Below are 15639 nucleotides of genomic sequence, written 5' to 3' on the forward strand. Positions count from 1 at the left end.
CTTTACTATGTTTCTAGCATCCATTTATGTGTTTCTTACAGGTACAGTTTTGTCGATTTGGCTGTAAGAAGGCTGAGGATTCTTTAGGTTCCCACATAATAGGTAAAGAAGAAATATTTAAAATTTGGACTCAGAACTGTATGCTCATTCTAAACAACTCATACTAAGAACTTGTATGTAACATGTATACCCTTCAGACTAGTTTTTTTTCCCATATAGTTGGACATTTCTAGAGGTAGAGGCAGGTCTCTGATTCCATGCTATCTGATTCACATGCTATCCTCGTGTTTTTGTCATATTTATACCCATTATCCTATTGTAGCATTCTTCTTTTTGGAAAGGTGGTTGTAGTTGGGGTTGAATTTTTATGCCGTACCAGTGTGGGGAAAGTCAATGCCAGGAGTAGAACATTTTTCCATTTTGCATTTTTAGCACCATGTACTTCTTGGTTAAGTATCTCTATGGGTGGGTGTTTGCTGTCCACCTTGGGTATAAATAGACCAGCCTCTGATTCCATCTCAGATTCTCCTCTTCCACAACAAACTGATAGAGTCTATTCAGTGAGATGCTCATCATTCTGAATTGTAGCTACAACAACTTACATTGCAGCAGCCAACAAGCCAGAGATGGGGAAAATTATATGACCACAAATAAATTCAATGAAATGTAAACACTAGGCCAAAACCGGCCAATGCAATGAGCAAAATGCAAAAACAAAAATCAAAAGTGAGTCCTGCAGCAAAACAAATCTGCATAGCTAATGATGCCATTCAAATTTAAGAGTTAAATCTCCAAAATAGCTATATGTGCCATCAATGCAACATCCATTTAAAAGGATATTTAGCAACTTTAGCAGATTCCTAGTGAAAAACTCAGGATGTGGCAGCAATGGTTCCTTTATATGTACTTACATAAATTTGAAAGGCTTAATGAGTTTATTTTGGCGTAGGCCTCAGCGCATGAAACAGATTCTAGGTAGGAAATACCACTCTGTGCATTTGGCGAGAAACAGCTTTAAGGCCCGCTTGCTGAATTCTCTTGACTGAGGACTGCCAGTGCACCTGATGAGCGAATTAACACAACAATTCATTAAAATCAGCCAGTTGAATATAACCCCCTATTAAGTATTATACCGTTAGCTTGAGTATATTCTGGTCATTAGCTTTTTTCATTTAAAAAGTGTCTCAGATGACTTTTGTTTATTTGGGAGTACAGGAAATATTGGCAAAACAAGTTCTCTTCTCTTTCCCCTGCCCCACCACCACCACCTTTTCCATTTCCAGTTAGTATCAGCAGATTGTGCAACCATGGCATCTTCACAGTAAAGCTCAATCCTTCCTCAGCCAACTTCCAGTAACAGTGCTGTAATTAGTGTCTTTCTTATAGAATTACATAGAGTCCACACCACAGAAACAGGCCAATTAGAGTCACTGGATAACAACAGGAGTGACAGCCCTGGCTGATTTCTCTCCTTCCTAACTTGGGGGACACAGAGGTCAGTTGTAGTTCTTTTGACCATTGTCCCAGCTTTTATCAGCAAACTCAACTCAAACCTTCTTGATCTATATGGCTTTGTACCAGTACCACACCATATGATGCATTTAACCACTGAGTCAGTTAGGCAGCCACAGGTTGTAACATGTAACTACTTCTCTCTTCCCCTCTCCCCATTTCTACTTGCCTTTTCCTTTAAATGTAGTTATGGTTAATGTGGCATTGATAAACATTCATCACTGACTGACTATTCAATGTAATTAGGTTTAGGCAGTATGTTTTATTATTTTCTGCGTAGATCCAATAGTCACCTGCATTAAACAACCAGTAATGGTTCAGTGATTCACCACACTGTTGAATATACGTCATAAGAAAATGGTATAGTACCAATTCATATAGTGAGAACTGGATCAGAGCGAAAAACTCCTTTTACTTCATAGATGTAGAGGGAAAGGAGATTCTTTCTGATTGGGTTTGCTTCAAAATCATTTGTGAAGTAACAGTTGTAAAAAGATCGTTTTCATTAAGATTCTGTGGTTAGTATTAAGCCTGCTTATAGTATATCAAAACTTTATTCACAGTGTTTTTCAGATTTACAGGTAAGTGATCAATGTGATTGTTTTTTCCCCTCATAATTTCAAATGCTGTAATTAGTGTGATTTTCTTATATAGAATTACATAGAATCTACAGCTCAACTGGTCTATGCCACCGTTTATGCTCCATGCGAGCTTCCTTCCATCCTTCTTCATCTAACCCTATCTTTGTATATCATTAGAATCATTGAATGATCCTCGTCTTCCAGTGGCAAGTGCAATACACAGTACATCCATTCTTTTAAAATGGGAACTCGCAAACTTATCAGCAGTAAGATACATTCTTCAGTGGAGGTACAGAGAACGACCTGGGCAATGGATTTACACTGAAGTACGTATTCAGTATTGACCATAACAAGTCCATTGTTTTTGAGTACTTTAAAATTTGAGTCTGCACTACAAACCAGAATATAAATTTGAAATTAGCTACAGTTTCCACTATCCCCAGAAGCACCTTAACATAGTGGATATAGAAAATCCATGTTGATTGGATAGTTGAAGTTTGAATATCTGATTGAATTGTAACAACCAAAATTCCAGGTTTGTAATTGAATACTTCAATTACAGATAGCAGGGTGTCATGCAAATGTGTTGCAGGATATAGAAGATAACTATCTGTCTTCCTTTCCCCTCCTCCAACACAGATTTTACATTTGCTGGTGCGCATGGAGTTGTCCCATTCAAGTAAACTGTAAATATGTATTTGAAGGTGAATGTGCTCCATGCAATCAAATAAAAAAATGCATGCAGCAGAAAATGGATTGGGAGACAGTGCTGTATTTAAATGCAGCTCATTCATTTACGCTACATAACTTAATGTTCTATCTTTTTATGACTGCCTTTTTTAATCTAATTTTGTTTTTGCTTCCTTACATATATATTAAAGGACAAATAAACTCAAACATAAAATTGGAGTGACTTGACAGTAAAAGTACAGCCAAATCTGGTGCCAGCATTGTTCTTGGAAACTTTCTAAAGCTATTGTTCTGTTGTATAAATGATCCTCTGTTTGCGCAGGTTGTCAAAGATTCAACATACAACCTCACAAAATTGCACCCATACACTGAGTACATCTTCAGAGTGATGTGGATAATAACAGACAGCCTACATAAGTACTCACCTGAAAGTCACTCATACAGAACCAAACCATATGGTGGTATGTTATTTTAAGAAGAATATATAGATATAAGTAAGATATGCCATTGACTTGTTTCTAAGATGCACTGGTTTTAAAATTCTGTGTTTATGTAAAATATCAGCAAAGGTTTTAGGAGCCAAATGAGTTTTGTCTTTAATTTTTTGGTGGCAGATGCATATTGGAAGAGTTTTGCATTATAGTTTTTTCTTAACTCTTGGATGGGTAAGCCTACATCTTAAACTATGTTCACGCTACTTTTAAAGAATAAGTCTTATCCATATTTAGACCTATGCTTGGACTGTGTAGAAGCCATGGCCTTTTTTAGTCTGGCTGTAATCTGTCTCAGCTTACAGCCAGACTATAAATTTTGTCTACTTTGGCTAGCTTGGATTTTCAACTTGAACAGTGACTTAGTTCATTCCAGCTGAACTCTAATAGCAGTATGCTAGAAACGGCTGAGTGCACTGGATACAGCAAAGGCTATGGGCCCCGACAACATCCCGGCTGTAGTGCTGAAGACTTGTGCTCCAGAACTAGCTGCGCCTCTAGCCAAGCTGTTCCAGTACAGCTACAACACTGGCATCTACCCGACAATGTGGAAAATTGCCCAGGTATGTCCTGTCCACAAAAAGGACAAATCCAATCCGGCCAATTACCAGCCTATCAGTCTACTCTCGATCATCAGCAAAGTGATGGAAGGTGTCGTCGACAGTGCTATCAAGCGGCACTTACTCACCAAAAACCTGCTCACCGATGCTCAGTTTGGGTTCCGCCAGGACCACTCGGCTCCAGACGTCATTACAGCCTTGGTCCAAACATGGACAAAAGAGCTGAATTCCAGAGGTGAGGTGAGAGTGACTTTCCTTGACATCAAGGCAGCATTTGACCGAGTGTGGCACCAAGGAGCCCTAGTAAAATTGAAGTCAATGGGAATCAGGGGGTAAACTCTCCAGTGGCTGGAGTCATACCTAGCACAAAGGAAGACGGTAGTGGTTATTGGAGGCCAATCATCTCAGCCCCAGGACATTGCTACAGGAGTTCCTCAGGGCAGTGTCCTAGGCCCAACCATCTTCAGCTGCTTCATCAATGACCTTCCCTCCATCATAAGGTCAGAAATGGGGATGTTCGCTGATGATTGCAGTGTTCAGTTCCATTCGCAACTACTCAGACAATGAAGCAGTCCGTGCCTGCATTCAGAAAGACTTGGACAACATCCAGGCTTGGGCTGATAAGTGGCAAGTAACATTCGCGCCAGACAAGTGCCAGGCAATGACTATCTCCAACAAGAGAGAGTCTAACCACCTCCCCTTGACATTCAACGGCATTGCCATCGCCGAATCCCCCACCATCAACATCCTGGGGGTCACCATTGACCAGAAACTTAACTGGACCAGCCATATAAATACAATGGCTACAAGAGCAGGTCAGAGGCTGGGTATTCTGTGGCGAGTGACTCACCTCCTGACTCCCCAAAGCCATTCCACCATCTACAAGGCACAAGTCAGGAGTGTGATGGAATACTCTCCACTTGCCTGGATGAGTGCAGCTCCAACAACATTCAAGAAGCTTGACACCATGCAGGACAAAGCAGCCCACTTGATTGGCACCCCATCCACCACCCTAAACATTCACTCCCTCTACCACCGGCGCAGTGTGGCTGCAGTGTGTACTATCCACAGGATGCACTGCAGCAACTCCCCAAGGCTTCTTCGACAGCACCTCCCAAGCCTGCGACCTCTACCACCTAGAAGGACAAGAGCAGCAGGCACATGGGAACAACACCACTTGCACATTCCCCTCCAAGTCTCACACCATCCCGACTTGGAAATATATCGCTGTTCCTTCATCGTCGCTGGATCAAAATCCTGGAACTCCCTTCCTAACAGCACTGTGGGAGAACCTTCACCACACGGACTGCAGCGGTCCAAGAAGGCGGCTCACCACCACCTTCTCGAGGGCAATTAGGGATGGGCAATAAATGCCGGCCTCACCAGCGACGCCCACATCCCATGAACGAATAAAGAAAAAATTGAGATGGGCCATGTTGGGATTGAGCGTAACTTTATAATGCTGCTTTATTGAGTTCTAGAAATTTCTTTAATGTGTGTCAGGATCATTACTGGAATCACCTTTGCACATTTTAAATTCGTGGTTTAACGCTAACGTTGAAAAAATACTTTCTTGTGGCTCTGCTCTGCAGAGGTAATCAGCTAAGAGGAGGGGATAAAGTTAAGAAAAGTTTTGAAAAGTTTATGGGGAGTGGCATAAAGCTGTGCCTTTAAGTTGATCTGCTAAAGAAGTAATTTTATTTTAGATGCATGAAGAATAATTTTCAGCAGTTATTCATTATTAAAGATGCACTTTGTCATAATTGGCCTTAAAATATGTGATGCTATCTTTATTGCAACTCTGAGGAGCAGTTGAAGACTGTAGCAAGTAATATTACATTTCTGAACAGTGTGTCTTTCTTAATGTTTATCAATGCATTTAAAATTGTCCAACTGACAAGTCGTATTATTTTTGGAAAGGAAATGGCATTTTAAACTTATTTTTTGTTTTTTAGTCCCGTCATCGGCACCTCTAATCGTTAGCATTGAAAGTCCCAGTCCTACCTCAGTAGTTGCCGAGTGGAAACCACCCATGTTTCTTAATGGACCATTAATTGGTTACCATATTGAGCTCCAGAGTGGTACTGAGCATTTGCTCAGGGATGCAAATAAGGAACAACTACGTTATTCTATCTATCCCACTAAACCAGACACAACATACAGGTATATATGCATATGTGTGTGCATGGCCTTAACAATTATATGGTGCAAGATATCCTACTTGAATAATGTGATAGGTTTTCAGAACAAATCCTGTAAAATCTTAAACAATAAGATTTAAAAGTTCTGTTTTTGATGGTAATATAACTTCTGGGTAATTTCATACCAAGATTATCGATGCTATTAAAATATCCTCACATGTTACTCAGTCCTATTTTTTTCTAAATTAAATAGCCACGACAAACAATTACAAATGTACAGAAATATTTAGGAACCATTTTTGAGAAAGTCATCTTCACTGTATTTTATGATTGTAATTTAATTACACAATAAACTACACACTTTACAGAGAAAAATACATTACAAATACAACTTCTTTATGTTGTAGATAATTATCTCCACTGCTATGTCAATAGTCTGTTTTGGCTGACTACAGTTTTTTTTTTGTGACTAATGTGTAGGTTTTCTATAGCTGCAAGAAATACTGAAGGAATTGGACCTGTAGCCATTATGAATGTTAGCACACTGCCTCAACCAGGTAATCATTTTCTTAAATGTTAACTTGAATTAGTGATGCCCGTTTGTGGATTATAATTTTGTTTTTATGTTTGTTAAAAGTAAAGTATCTGTTGCATATATATTTTCACATTCTTTGTAACCAATTAATCCTTTTCCTTCATGAGGCATCATTGGTCCAGCCTATGGAGATCTTTATTCTACTGTTAGTCCATACTCAGCCTACCATACTTGAGGAGTACTGGTAGATTGTTTCATTCTCTCAGCTATAGGTGGGAATGGGATTTCTCATTGCAAGGCTTTAATAGGGTGAATATTTCTACTGGTGGTATCTGAGATTTGGACGTTAGGTAAGGGTATAAAGAGATATGGAGCAAAAGCAGAAAAATGAAGTTGAGGTGCAGATAAGCCGTGACCTAATTGAATGGCCGAGCAGGCACAAGGTGCGGCAAGGCCTACTCCCGTTCTTATGTTCTTAGAAAATGGGACGTTGAGTGCTACCACTCTTAATCCCTATCGGACGTGTGCCTCATCCAATTTTCAGTCAGACGGGAGCCTAATTTGCATGCATCCCACATCTAATGCAGGCCTTTAGCAAGCTTGCTGAATCTTGCAATATTTAGGTGGAACTCTGGCTCAGTGTTACTTCTGCCCATTCAGATCAAGCATTAAAAAGAAGCTGTTTGGTAAAGTCCCAATTTTAAGGGATGTGGACCTTTTAAAGCTGCTGATTTTGAAATTTTTTTGTGCACTTTTTTGTGATGAAGGTCATTTTGAAAGGATTCTTTCTTTCTCTTTTGAAATGAGACCAAGGACTAAATACTTGTGTAATGAGACAAGCAGCAGAATCATTATCAATATCACAGATCAACTGACTATAAAGAAACTCTTCTAGCCGAGCAGTAAGATCCTTAAAGAAGGTGGGACCATCTAACTGGATGTTGCCCTTTAGCAAGTCACTGTTACCTTAATGTTGGGGGTTGTTTTTAAAAACCCCAATCATTATTATTTCATATTGTAAGTGGTCCTAGATGAACATAGGCATGGCAGGATTAGCAGACACAAGAGGCCAGATTGTTCATACCTGCTGTGATGCTACCAACCATATCTGCAGGCCTTGGCACATCTACCTGGTGTGACAATGGGAAATTGGCTTTGCAGACTCTGGGTCAGTATGTAGTCGCTTGCAGATCTATTCTATCTGCTGCATGGACATCAACAGACAACCTAAATCATAAGGACAGCATTGTCAATGGCAGGCAGGTTCACCAGCATACACCAGCTATTTTATCTCCTTTCCTACTGACTAGCACCAGGAGTATGACTTGTATTGACAGCTGATCAGTATTCCCAAAGTACAAGAGGTCTTTGTTAACCAGTAAGTTCCTGCTCCAGAGACTTGAGCACATAATCTAGGTGGACACTTCAGTGCATTACCGAGGGAATGTTGCAGTGTTGGAGGTGTGTCTTTCAAATGAGACATAAACCAAGGCCCTGTGTGTCCCCTCTGGTTGACATGAAAGATCTCATGGCACTATTCAAAGAATAACAGGGGAATTCTCCTGGCCAATGTTTACCCTTTAACCAACATTAATAAAACAGATTATCCGATCATTTATCTTATTGCTATTTGTGGGATCTTGCTGTGTGTAAATTAGCTACCGTATTTCTCTACGTTACAACAATGACCGCAAAAGTACATCATTGGCTGTAAAGCAGTTTGGGACATCCTGAGGTTTTGAAGGACACCAAATAAATGCAAGTTCTTTCTTTCTTTGTGAAGTCTGTTGAAGATTTGAGTGTGTTTTCAATTGCAATTTACAGCTCTAATGTGTGCCCAACGGCAATGAAAGAGCTTTAGGTTTGAGTGCGATCTTGGGATGGGTCAACAGTAAATTTGCAACATGTATGCTTGCCAACATTTCGTGGCATACGTCCATGGCCCATGTACCTGATAAATGAGAGTTAACTGTGGCAGCATACTTCAGGTGTGCATCCTATTTTGCATTTATCTCCAGGTTTTTTGCACACAGTATTGAACATGGTTACCATCTTTCGCCATGCATTGATACTGCTGTTCTCTGTGAGAGTGTTCTGGAGTACTAAACCCTCCTCATGCAGTAACCTGTTCACCTCACCAGCCATCTACCAGTGAGTCTAATACAGCACTGCTCCATCACTTATTCAGAGACTCCATTGCCTGGAAAATCATCCTTATCTTTATAATTTGTACCTATAAGAAGAACCTTGATTTGGATTTTCTAAATTGGAACCAATTTTGAGATTAGTTGGTAAAAGAAAGAAAGACATGCATTTATATAGTGTCTTTCATGACCTCCGGATGTCCTGAAGTGCTTTACAGCCAATTTGTGCATAGCGAGGTCCCACAAACAGCAATGTGATAATGACCAGATAGTGTTATTTTTTGGTGTTGGTTGAGTGATAAATATTGTCCAGGACACCGGGGAGAAGCCTCCCGATCATCTTCGAAATAGTGCCATGAGATCTTTTACGTCTACCTGAGAGGGCAGACGGGGCCTCTGTTTAACATCTCATCCAAAGGACAGCACTTCCAACAGTGCAACACTCCCTCAGTACTGCACTGAAGTGTCAGCCTAGATTTTGTGCTTAAGTCTCTAGAGTGGGACTTGAACCCACAACCTTCTGACTCAGGCGAGAATGCTAACAATTGAGCCACGATTGATGGTTTCATAAGCTGAGAGCCTAATTTCTAGAGAGTCATGACCCTCATTTGGATGTGTTGGTCAGTTGTCAGCCTGGTTGTGAATCATTAATGAACATATAAATTTAGAGGAAATTTAAAAAAGATCAGGACTCAACTCATTGTATTTGAATCATGTCTGTTGTTGGTTGACTGTGAATCATCACTGATGGAAGTTACAAAAAAATTTGTGACTCAGAACTTCTAACCCTCTTGGACAAAGGAGACTGTGCAAGAGAAGGTAGTATCTGGGGATAGTGAGGTAGTGGAAATTGTGTTACTTGAAATGACATGTGTAAAGATCATCATCTCAAAATAATTGTACTGTTGTTTTGTCTAAAAATTAACTAAAAGCAAATAATTTCATTGCCGCAGAGCTATCTGAAAGTCTGGCACTCTGGCTGTCGAGCGAAAATGCCCTATATGAAAGTAAACCTGGTGAATTGGAGGAGATGTTCTGTTCCAGAATAGATTGGATTACTCACAGCATCACTGGTACAGTTAATTCCTTTCTTTCTTGATGCAGACATGTTGTATGGCCGAGTAATCTACAGTCAGTAGGTTAATTTGAGACTTGTAGCTATAATGAAATCCTCCTTGAATACTGTTCTCTTTTTCTCCAGTATTAATAAAATAAAAGCTGTATGCAATATTAATACAATAAAAGCTGCACAATTGTAATTGAGATCTCTCTTTAGTGATATTTTTGTGTACATGTAAACAAGGGATGTCAGAGATAAAACATTTTACTACTTTTGGTGCACTGATGTCAGTAGGTGGCCTTCTGAGGTTCAGGTGAAGGCACGCTGTTGGGACAATTTAAAAGAAGCTTTACTCTGAAGTGACTAATGCTGAGAGTGGGTGCCTAAAGTAAGGGGGAAATATTTTATCTCCTAGTATAGATGGCCCTTGCTTTGAGAAATGGAACAAATTACCCAATACGTTTAAATAAGGAAATCATATTATCACTGGTATTGTGATCACAAGCCACAAAGTAACCAAGAGATTTTCTTGTGTTGGAAAAACTGCAGAGCTACAGATTTAAATTAATTTTATTTTATCAGTTGAAAACTTAGATGTAAGATATGTATAGGAACATAGGAACAGGAGTAGGCCATTCAGCCCTTCGTGCCTGCTCCGCCATTTGATAAGATCATGGCTAATCTGTGGTCTAACTCCATATACCTGCCTTTGGCCCATATCCCTTAATACCTTTGGTTGCCAAAAAGCTATCTATCTCAGATTTAAATTTAGCAATTGAGCTAGCATCAATTGCCGTTTGCGGAAGAGAGTTCCAAACTTCTACAACCCTTTGTGTGTAGAAATGTTTTCTAATCTCGCTCCTGAAAGGTCTGGCTCTAATTTTTAGACTGTGCCCCCTACTCCTAAAATCCCCAACCAGCAGAAATAGTTTCTCTCTATCCATGGAGTAATCTACAGAAAGATAGCACTAGAGCAAGTAATAATACAGTATTAGGTGGATCAGACTAAGAGAGAGTACAAGAAAGTCTAGGACTGGTTTGCAATGCATGTGTGTAAACGAAGCGTGGTAAAGAAGATTGGTCAGCTACAGGCACAAATAGCCACATGGGAATACGATGTTGTGGCGATAAGAGACCTGGCTCAAAAAAGGGCAGAATTGGGTACTAATTATTCCTGGATACAAGATGTTCAGGAAAGAAAGTGGGGGGTGGCAGTATTGATTAAGGAGAATATTGCAGTACTGGAGAGAGAGGCTATCTTGGAGGGGTCAAGGACAGAATCTATTTGGTTAGAGTTAAGAAATAAAAGATGTGCCATTACACTACTGGGTGTATTCTATAGGCCACCAACTAGTGGGAAGGATTTAGAGGAACAAATTTGCAGGGAAATTAGAAGCTATAGAGTAGTGATAACTGGGGACTTCAACTATCCTAATATAGACTGGGATAACAATAATAATATAAGGTGCAAAGAGGGGGAGGAATTTTTGTAATGTGTTCAGGATAACTTTCTTGACCAGTACGTTTCCAGCCCAACGAGGAAGGAGACATTGCTTGACTTGGTTCCAGGGAATGAGGTGGGCTAAGTGGAACAAGTGTCAGTGGGGGAGCATTTACAGAGCAGTGATCATAACATCATAAAATTTAGAATAGCTATGGAAAAGGACAAGGAGCACTCTAAAGTAAAAATACTCAATTGGAGGAGGGCCAATTTCAATGGGATGAGAACAGATCTGGCTCAGGTAAATTGGAATCAAAGATTGGCAGGCAAAACTGTAATTGAACAGTGGACGGCCTTTAAAGAGGAGATGGTTTGGGCACATTGCCATGAGGCAAAAAGGTAGGGCAACTAAAGCCAGAGCTCCCTGGATGACAAGAGATAGTGAGTAAGATGAAATGGAAAAAAAGGGCGTATAACAGATGTCAGGTGATAATACAAGTGAGAACCAGGCAGAATATAGAAAATTCAGAGGGGAAGTGAAAAATGAAATAAGAGGGGCAAAGAGAGAATATGAGAATAGACTGGCGGCCAACATAAAAGGGAATCCAAAAGTCTTCTACAGGCAAGTAAACAGTAAACGGGTAGTAAGAGGAGGGGTGGGGCTGATTAGGGCCCATAAAGGAGGTCCACTCATAGTGGCAGAGGGGATGGCTGAGGTACTAAATAAGTACTTTGCATCTGTCTTTACCAAGGAAGAAGATGCTGCCAGAGTCTCAGTAAAGGAAGATATAGTTGAGATACAGGATGGGCTAAAAATTAATAAAGAAGAGGTACCAGGAAGGCTAGCTGCACTTAAAGTAGATAAGTTACCCGGTCCAGATGGGATGCATCCTAGGTTGCTGAGGGAAGTAAGGGTGGAAATTGCGGAGGTACTGGCCATAATCTTCCAAACATCCGTAGATATGGGGGTGAGGGGGTGGTGCCAGAGGACTGGAGAATTGCAAATGTTATACCCTTGATCAATAAAGGGTGTAAGGGTAAACCCAGCAACCTCAGTGGTGGGGAAACTTTTAGAAACAATAATCCGGGACAGAATTAACAGTATTTGGATGAGTCTGGATCGATTAGGGAAAGCCATTACGGATTTGTTACTGGCAAATCGCGTTTAATTAACCTGATAGTTTTTTGATGAGGTAACAGAGAGGGTAGATGAGGGCAATGCAGTTGACGTCGTGCATATGGATTTTCAAAAGGCGTTTGATAACGTGTTGCATGGGAGGCTTATCATCAAGATTGCGGCCCATGGAATAAAGGGGGCAGTAGCAACATGGATACAGAATTGGCTAAGTGACAGGAAACAGACAGTAGTGGTGAACGGTAGTTTTTTGGACAGGAGGGAGGTGTACAGTGGTGTTCCCCAGGAGTCGGTGCTGGGACCACTGCTTTTCTTGCTATATATTAATGGCTTGGACTTGGGTGTACAGGGCACAATTTCAAAATTTGCAGATGACACAAAACTTGGAAGGGTAGTAAACAGTGAGGAGGATAGTGATAGACTCCAAAAGGACATAGACAGGCTGGTGGCATAGGCGGACACGTGGCAGATGAAATTTAACACAGAAAAATGCGAAGTGATACATTTCAGTAGGAAGAACGGGAGACGCAATATAAACTAGAGGGCACAATTCTAATAGGGGTACAGAACAGAGAGATCTGGGGGTATATGTGAACAAATTGTTGAAGGTGGCAGGGCAGGTTGAGAAAGTGGATAAAAAAGCAGACGGGATCCTGGGCTTTATAAATAGAGACCTAGGGCTCGATATTACCAGGGCTGCGGGTTCGTGGCGGGGGGGCTATTGGGCACGTGGGTAACATGCCCTGCGAAATCAGTCTGCCCCGCGCGCGATCGCAGCCTAATTGGATCCACTTACCTGGTCTCCCAGGTTCCCCACTGCTGAGCTGCGCGTCGGGCGGACTGCGCATGCGCAGTAAGGTCTATCAGCTGGAGGAGCTCTATTTAAAGGGGCAGTCCTCCACTGACAGATGCTGCAACAAATAGGAAAAATTACAGCATGGAGCAGCCCAGGGGGAAGGCTGCTCCCAGGTTAATGATGCCTCACTCCAGCTCTTATTGGATGGGGTGAGGAGGAGGAGGAGGGGGAGGACAGAGATCTTCCCCCCGGCGGGCGGGAGGAAGCGGCCTGCCTCTGGCTCAAGGTGGCAGAGGAGGTCGCCTGCGCCACCAACATATCGCCCACCTGCATACAGTGCAGGAGGCACTGCAATGACCTAAGTAGGTCAGCCAAAGTGAGTACACTTACTCATTCCCCTACACTCCGTCTGCCACATCACCGCCCCCACCCCACATCTCCTTCTGCACTGCCAACACTACTCTGTCACATCACCCCTCACACCCACTCAAACCTCATCCTCATCTTACCTGCACTTACTCACCTCACCAGTACTCATCCCACCACCACCACTCAACCCAATCCTCATACAATCTCATGGCTCTATCTCATACTCACCCTCTCATGCATCTCTTTCATGGTCAATCTCACTCAACCTGCCACTACCTGTGCTGCAGCCACAGGGCATGCATCACATATGTGCAGTAGGAAGCGTAAGGCAAACGTGTTGTGCATCCCCTTCATGCTCACAAGGATGTTTGAGGGTTTGTCATGGTTTTTACTTCTATTTAATTTCTGACCAACTCACATCACATATTATATTGGCACCACTACTGCCACGTCTTTGCAAATCTTGTCTGGTTTGTGCAATAATGCTCTTTCCTGAGGATCACAATGAAGACCCACACCTGATGCCACCCATTGTGTCACTGCAAAGTGGGTGTAGGTGTATTTGCAGGGCTCTTTTGTGCAGACGACTGAGAGATGTCGGCGATGTCCCCGGTGGCACCCTGGAAGGATGCGGAGGAGAAGTTGTTGAGGGCAGTGGTGACTTTGACTGCGACAGGTAAGAAGATGGTGCTCAGGCCAGCCGGGAGCAGCTCAGCATGAAGGAGGCTGCAGATGTCCACGACTACATGTCGAGTGACTCTGAGCCTCCGTGTGCACTGCTGCTCAGAGAGGTCCAGGAAGCTGAGCCTCGGTCTGTGGACCCTGTGGCGAGGGTAGTGCCCCCTGCGACGCATCTCTCTCTGTGGTTGCCCTCCCTCCTGCTGTGCAGGTGGATGTGTCACAGCACTGTGTTGTGGAGCTGCATGTGTCAGGTGGACGGCTTGGCTGGCGAGGCTGGTGATGCTGTTCGCCCTCCGAGGAGGTCATGACTGCAGCTACGGCGGCCCCCATCTGGAAGATGTACATCTGAGGGGGTCCGCAAGGTAGGTACATGTCTCTGGACCCTGGGGTAAGTGTGCAAGTTGGTGAATTTGATTGTCATGAGGAGGTTGGTGGAGGCCAAACTTTGTCCCAAGTGATAGAATGGCCTCCTGCAATAAGTGAGGGTCTCCCCCACCCCCCCCCCCCCAACCTGTCAAATGGACCTTTGCAGCTGCCACAGGCTGATGGCTGCAACACGTCCATTTCAACTGGGAGTGTTTCCCCCAGTACGGGAAACAGTCCCAGTTGTTTCTAAAATCCCACCCCTCCTGACATATTCCCTTAATCAGGTCTGTTAATGACCTGAAATGACAAGATAAATACTATCAAGTGGCACCTCGCTGGCTTTAATTGCCTGCGGGAGTCCCACATGCGGGGGCTGCGCGCGCACACTGGCCCGTCTGTGGGGAACCCGGAAGTGGGTGGGTTGGAGCCGGGCTCCCGACCCGCTCCGGGATTCCCCGATTTTCGGAGCCCCCCCACCAGGTACACACCCGATAGCGGGTGCTAAAATGGAACCCATAGAGTACAAAAGTGTGGAAGTTATGATGAACCTTTATAAAACACTGGTTCAGCCACAACTGGATTATTGTGTCCGGTTCTGGGCACCGCACTTTAGGAAAGATGTGAAGGTCTTAGAGAGGGTGCAAAAAAGATTTACTAGAATGATTCCAGGGATGAGAGACTTTAGTTACATGGATAGAATGGAGAAGCTGGGGTTGTTCTCCTTCGAACAGAGAGGGTTGTGAAGAGACTTGATAGAGGTATTCAAAATCATGAAGGATCTGGACAGAGTAGATGGAGAGAAACTGTTCTCATTGGCGGAAGGGTCAAGAACCAGAGTACATAGATTTAAGGTGATTGGCAAAAGAACCAAAGGTGACATGAGGAAAAATTATTTTACACAGTGAGTGATTAGGATCTGGAATGCACTGCCCGAGGGGATGGTGGAGGCAGATTCAATCATGGCTTTCAAAAGGGAACTGGATAAGTAATTGAAAGGAAAAAATTTGCAGGGCTATGGGGATAGGACGGGGGAGTGGGACTAGCTGGATTGCTCTTGCATACATCCGGCACGCACTCGATGGGCTGAACGGCCTCCTTCCGTGCAGTAACCTTTCTTTGATTCTGTGGTCTTGGCTG

The 15639-nt window shown here is 42.6% G+C and overlaps 1 protein-coding gene across 1 annotated transcript in view; it reads left to right on the plus strand.

Annotated features, from left to right (window-relative positions):
- The window catches only part of LOC137326845 (proto-oncogene tyrosine-protein kinase ROS-like), a 170356-nt gene that overhangs the window by 35283 nt on the left and 119434 nt on the right, over window positions 1–15639 (plus strand). The window contains exons 5-10 of the mRNA XM_067992225.1: window positions 42–102; window positions 2271–2419; window positions 3106–3244; window positions 5790–5997; window positions 6456–6532; window positions 9608–9727. Of these exons, the coding sequence (XP_067848326.1) occupies window positions 42–102; window positions 2271–2419; window positions 3106–3244; window positions 5790–5997; window positions 6456–6532; window positions 9608–9727 (754 nt within the window). The remainder of the gene's footprint in view (window positions 1–41; window positions 103–2270; window positions 2420–3105; window positions 3245–5789; window positions 5998–6455; window positions 6533–9607; window positions 9728–15639) is intronic.

The sequence above is a fragment of the Heptranchias perlo genome, chromosome 11 (genome assembly GCF_035084215.1).
Source record: "Heptranchias perlo isolate sHepPer1 chromosome 11, sHepPer1.hap1, whole genome shotgun sequence".
In the NCBI taxonomy this organism is placed as follows: Eukaryota; Metazoa; Chordata; class Chondrichthyes; order Hexanchiformes; family Hexanchidae; genus Heptranchias; species Heptranchias perlo.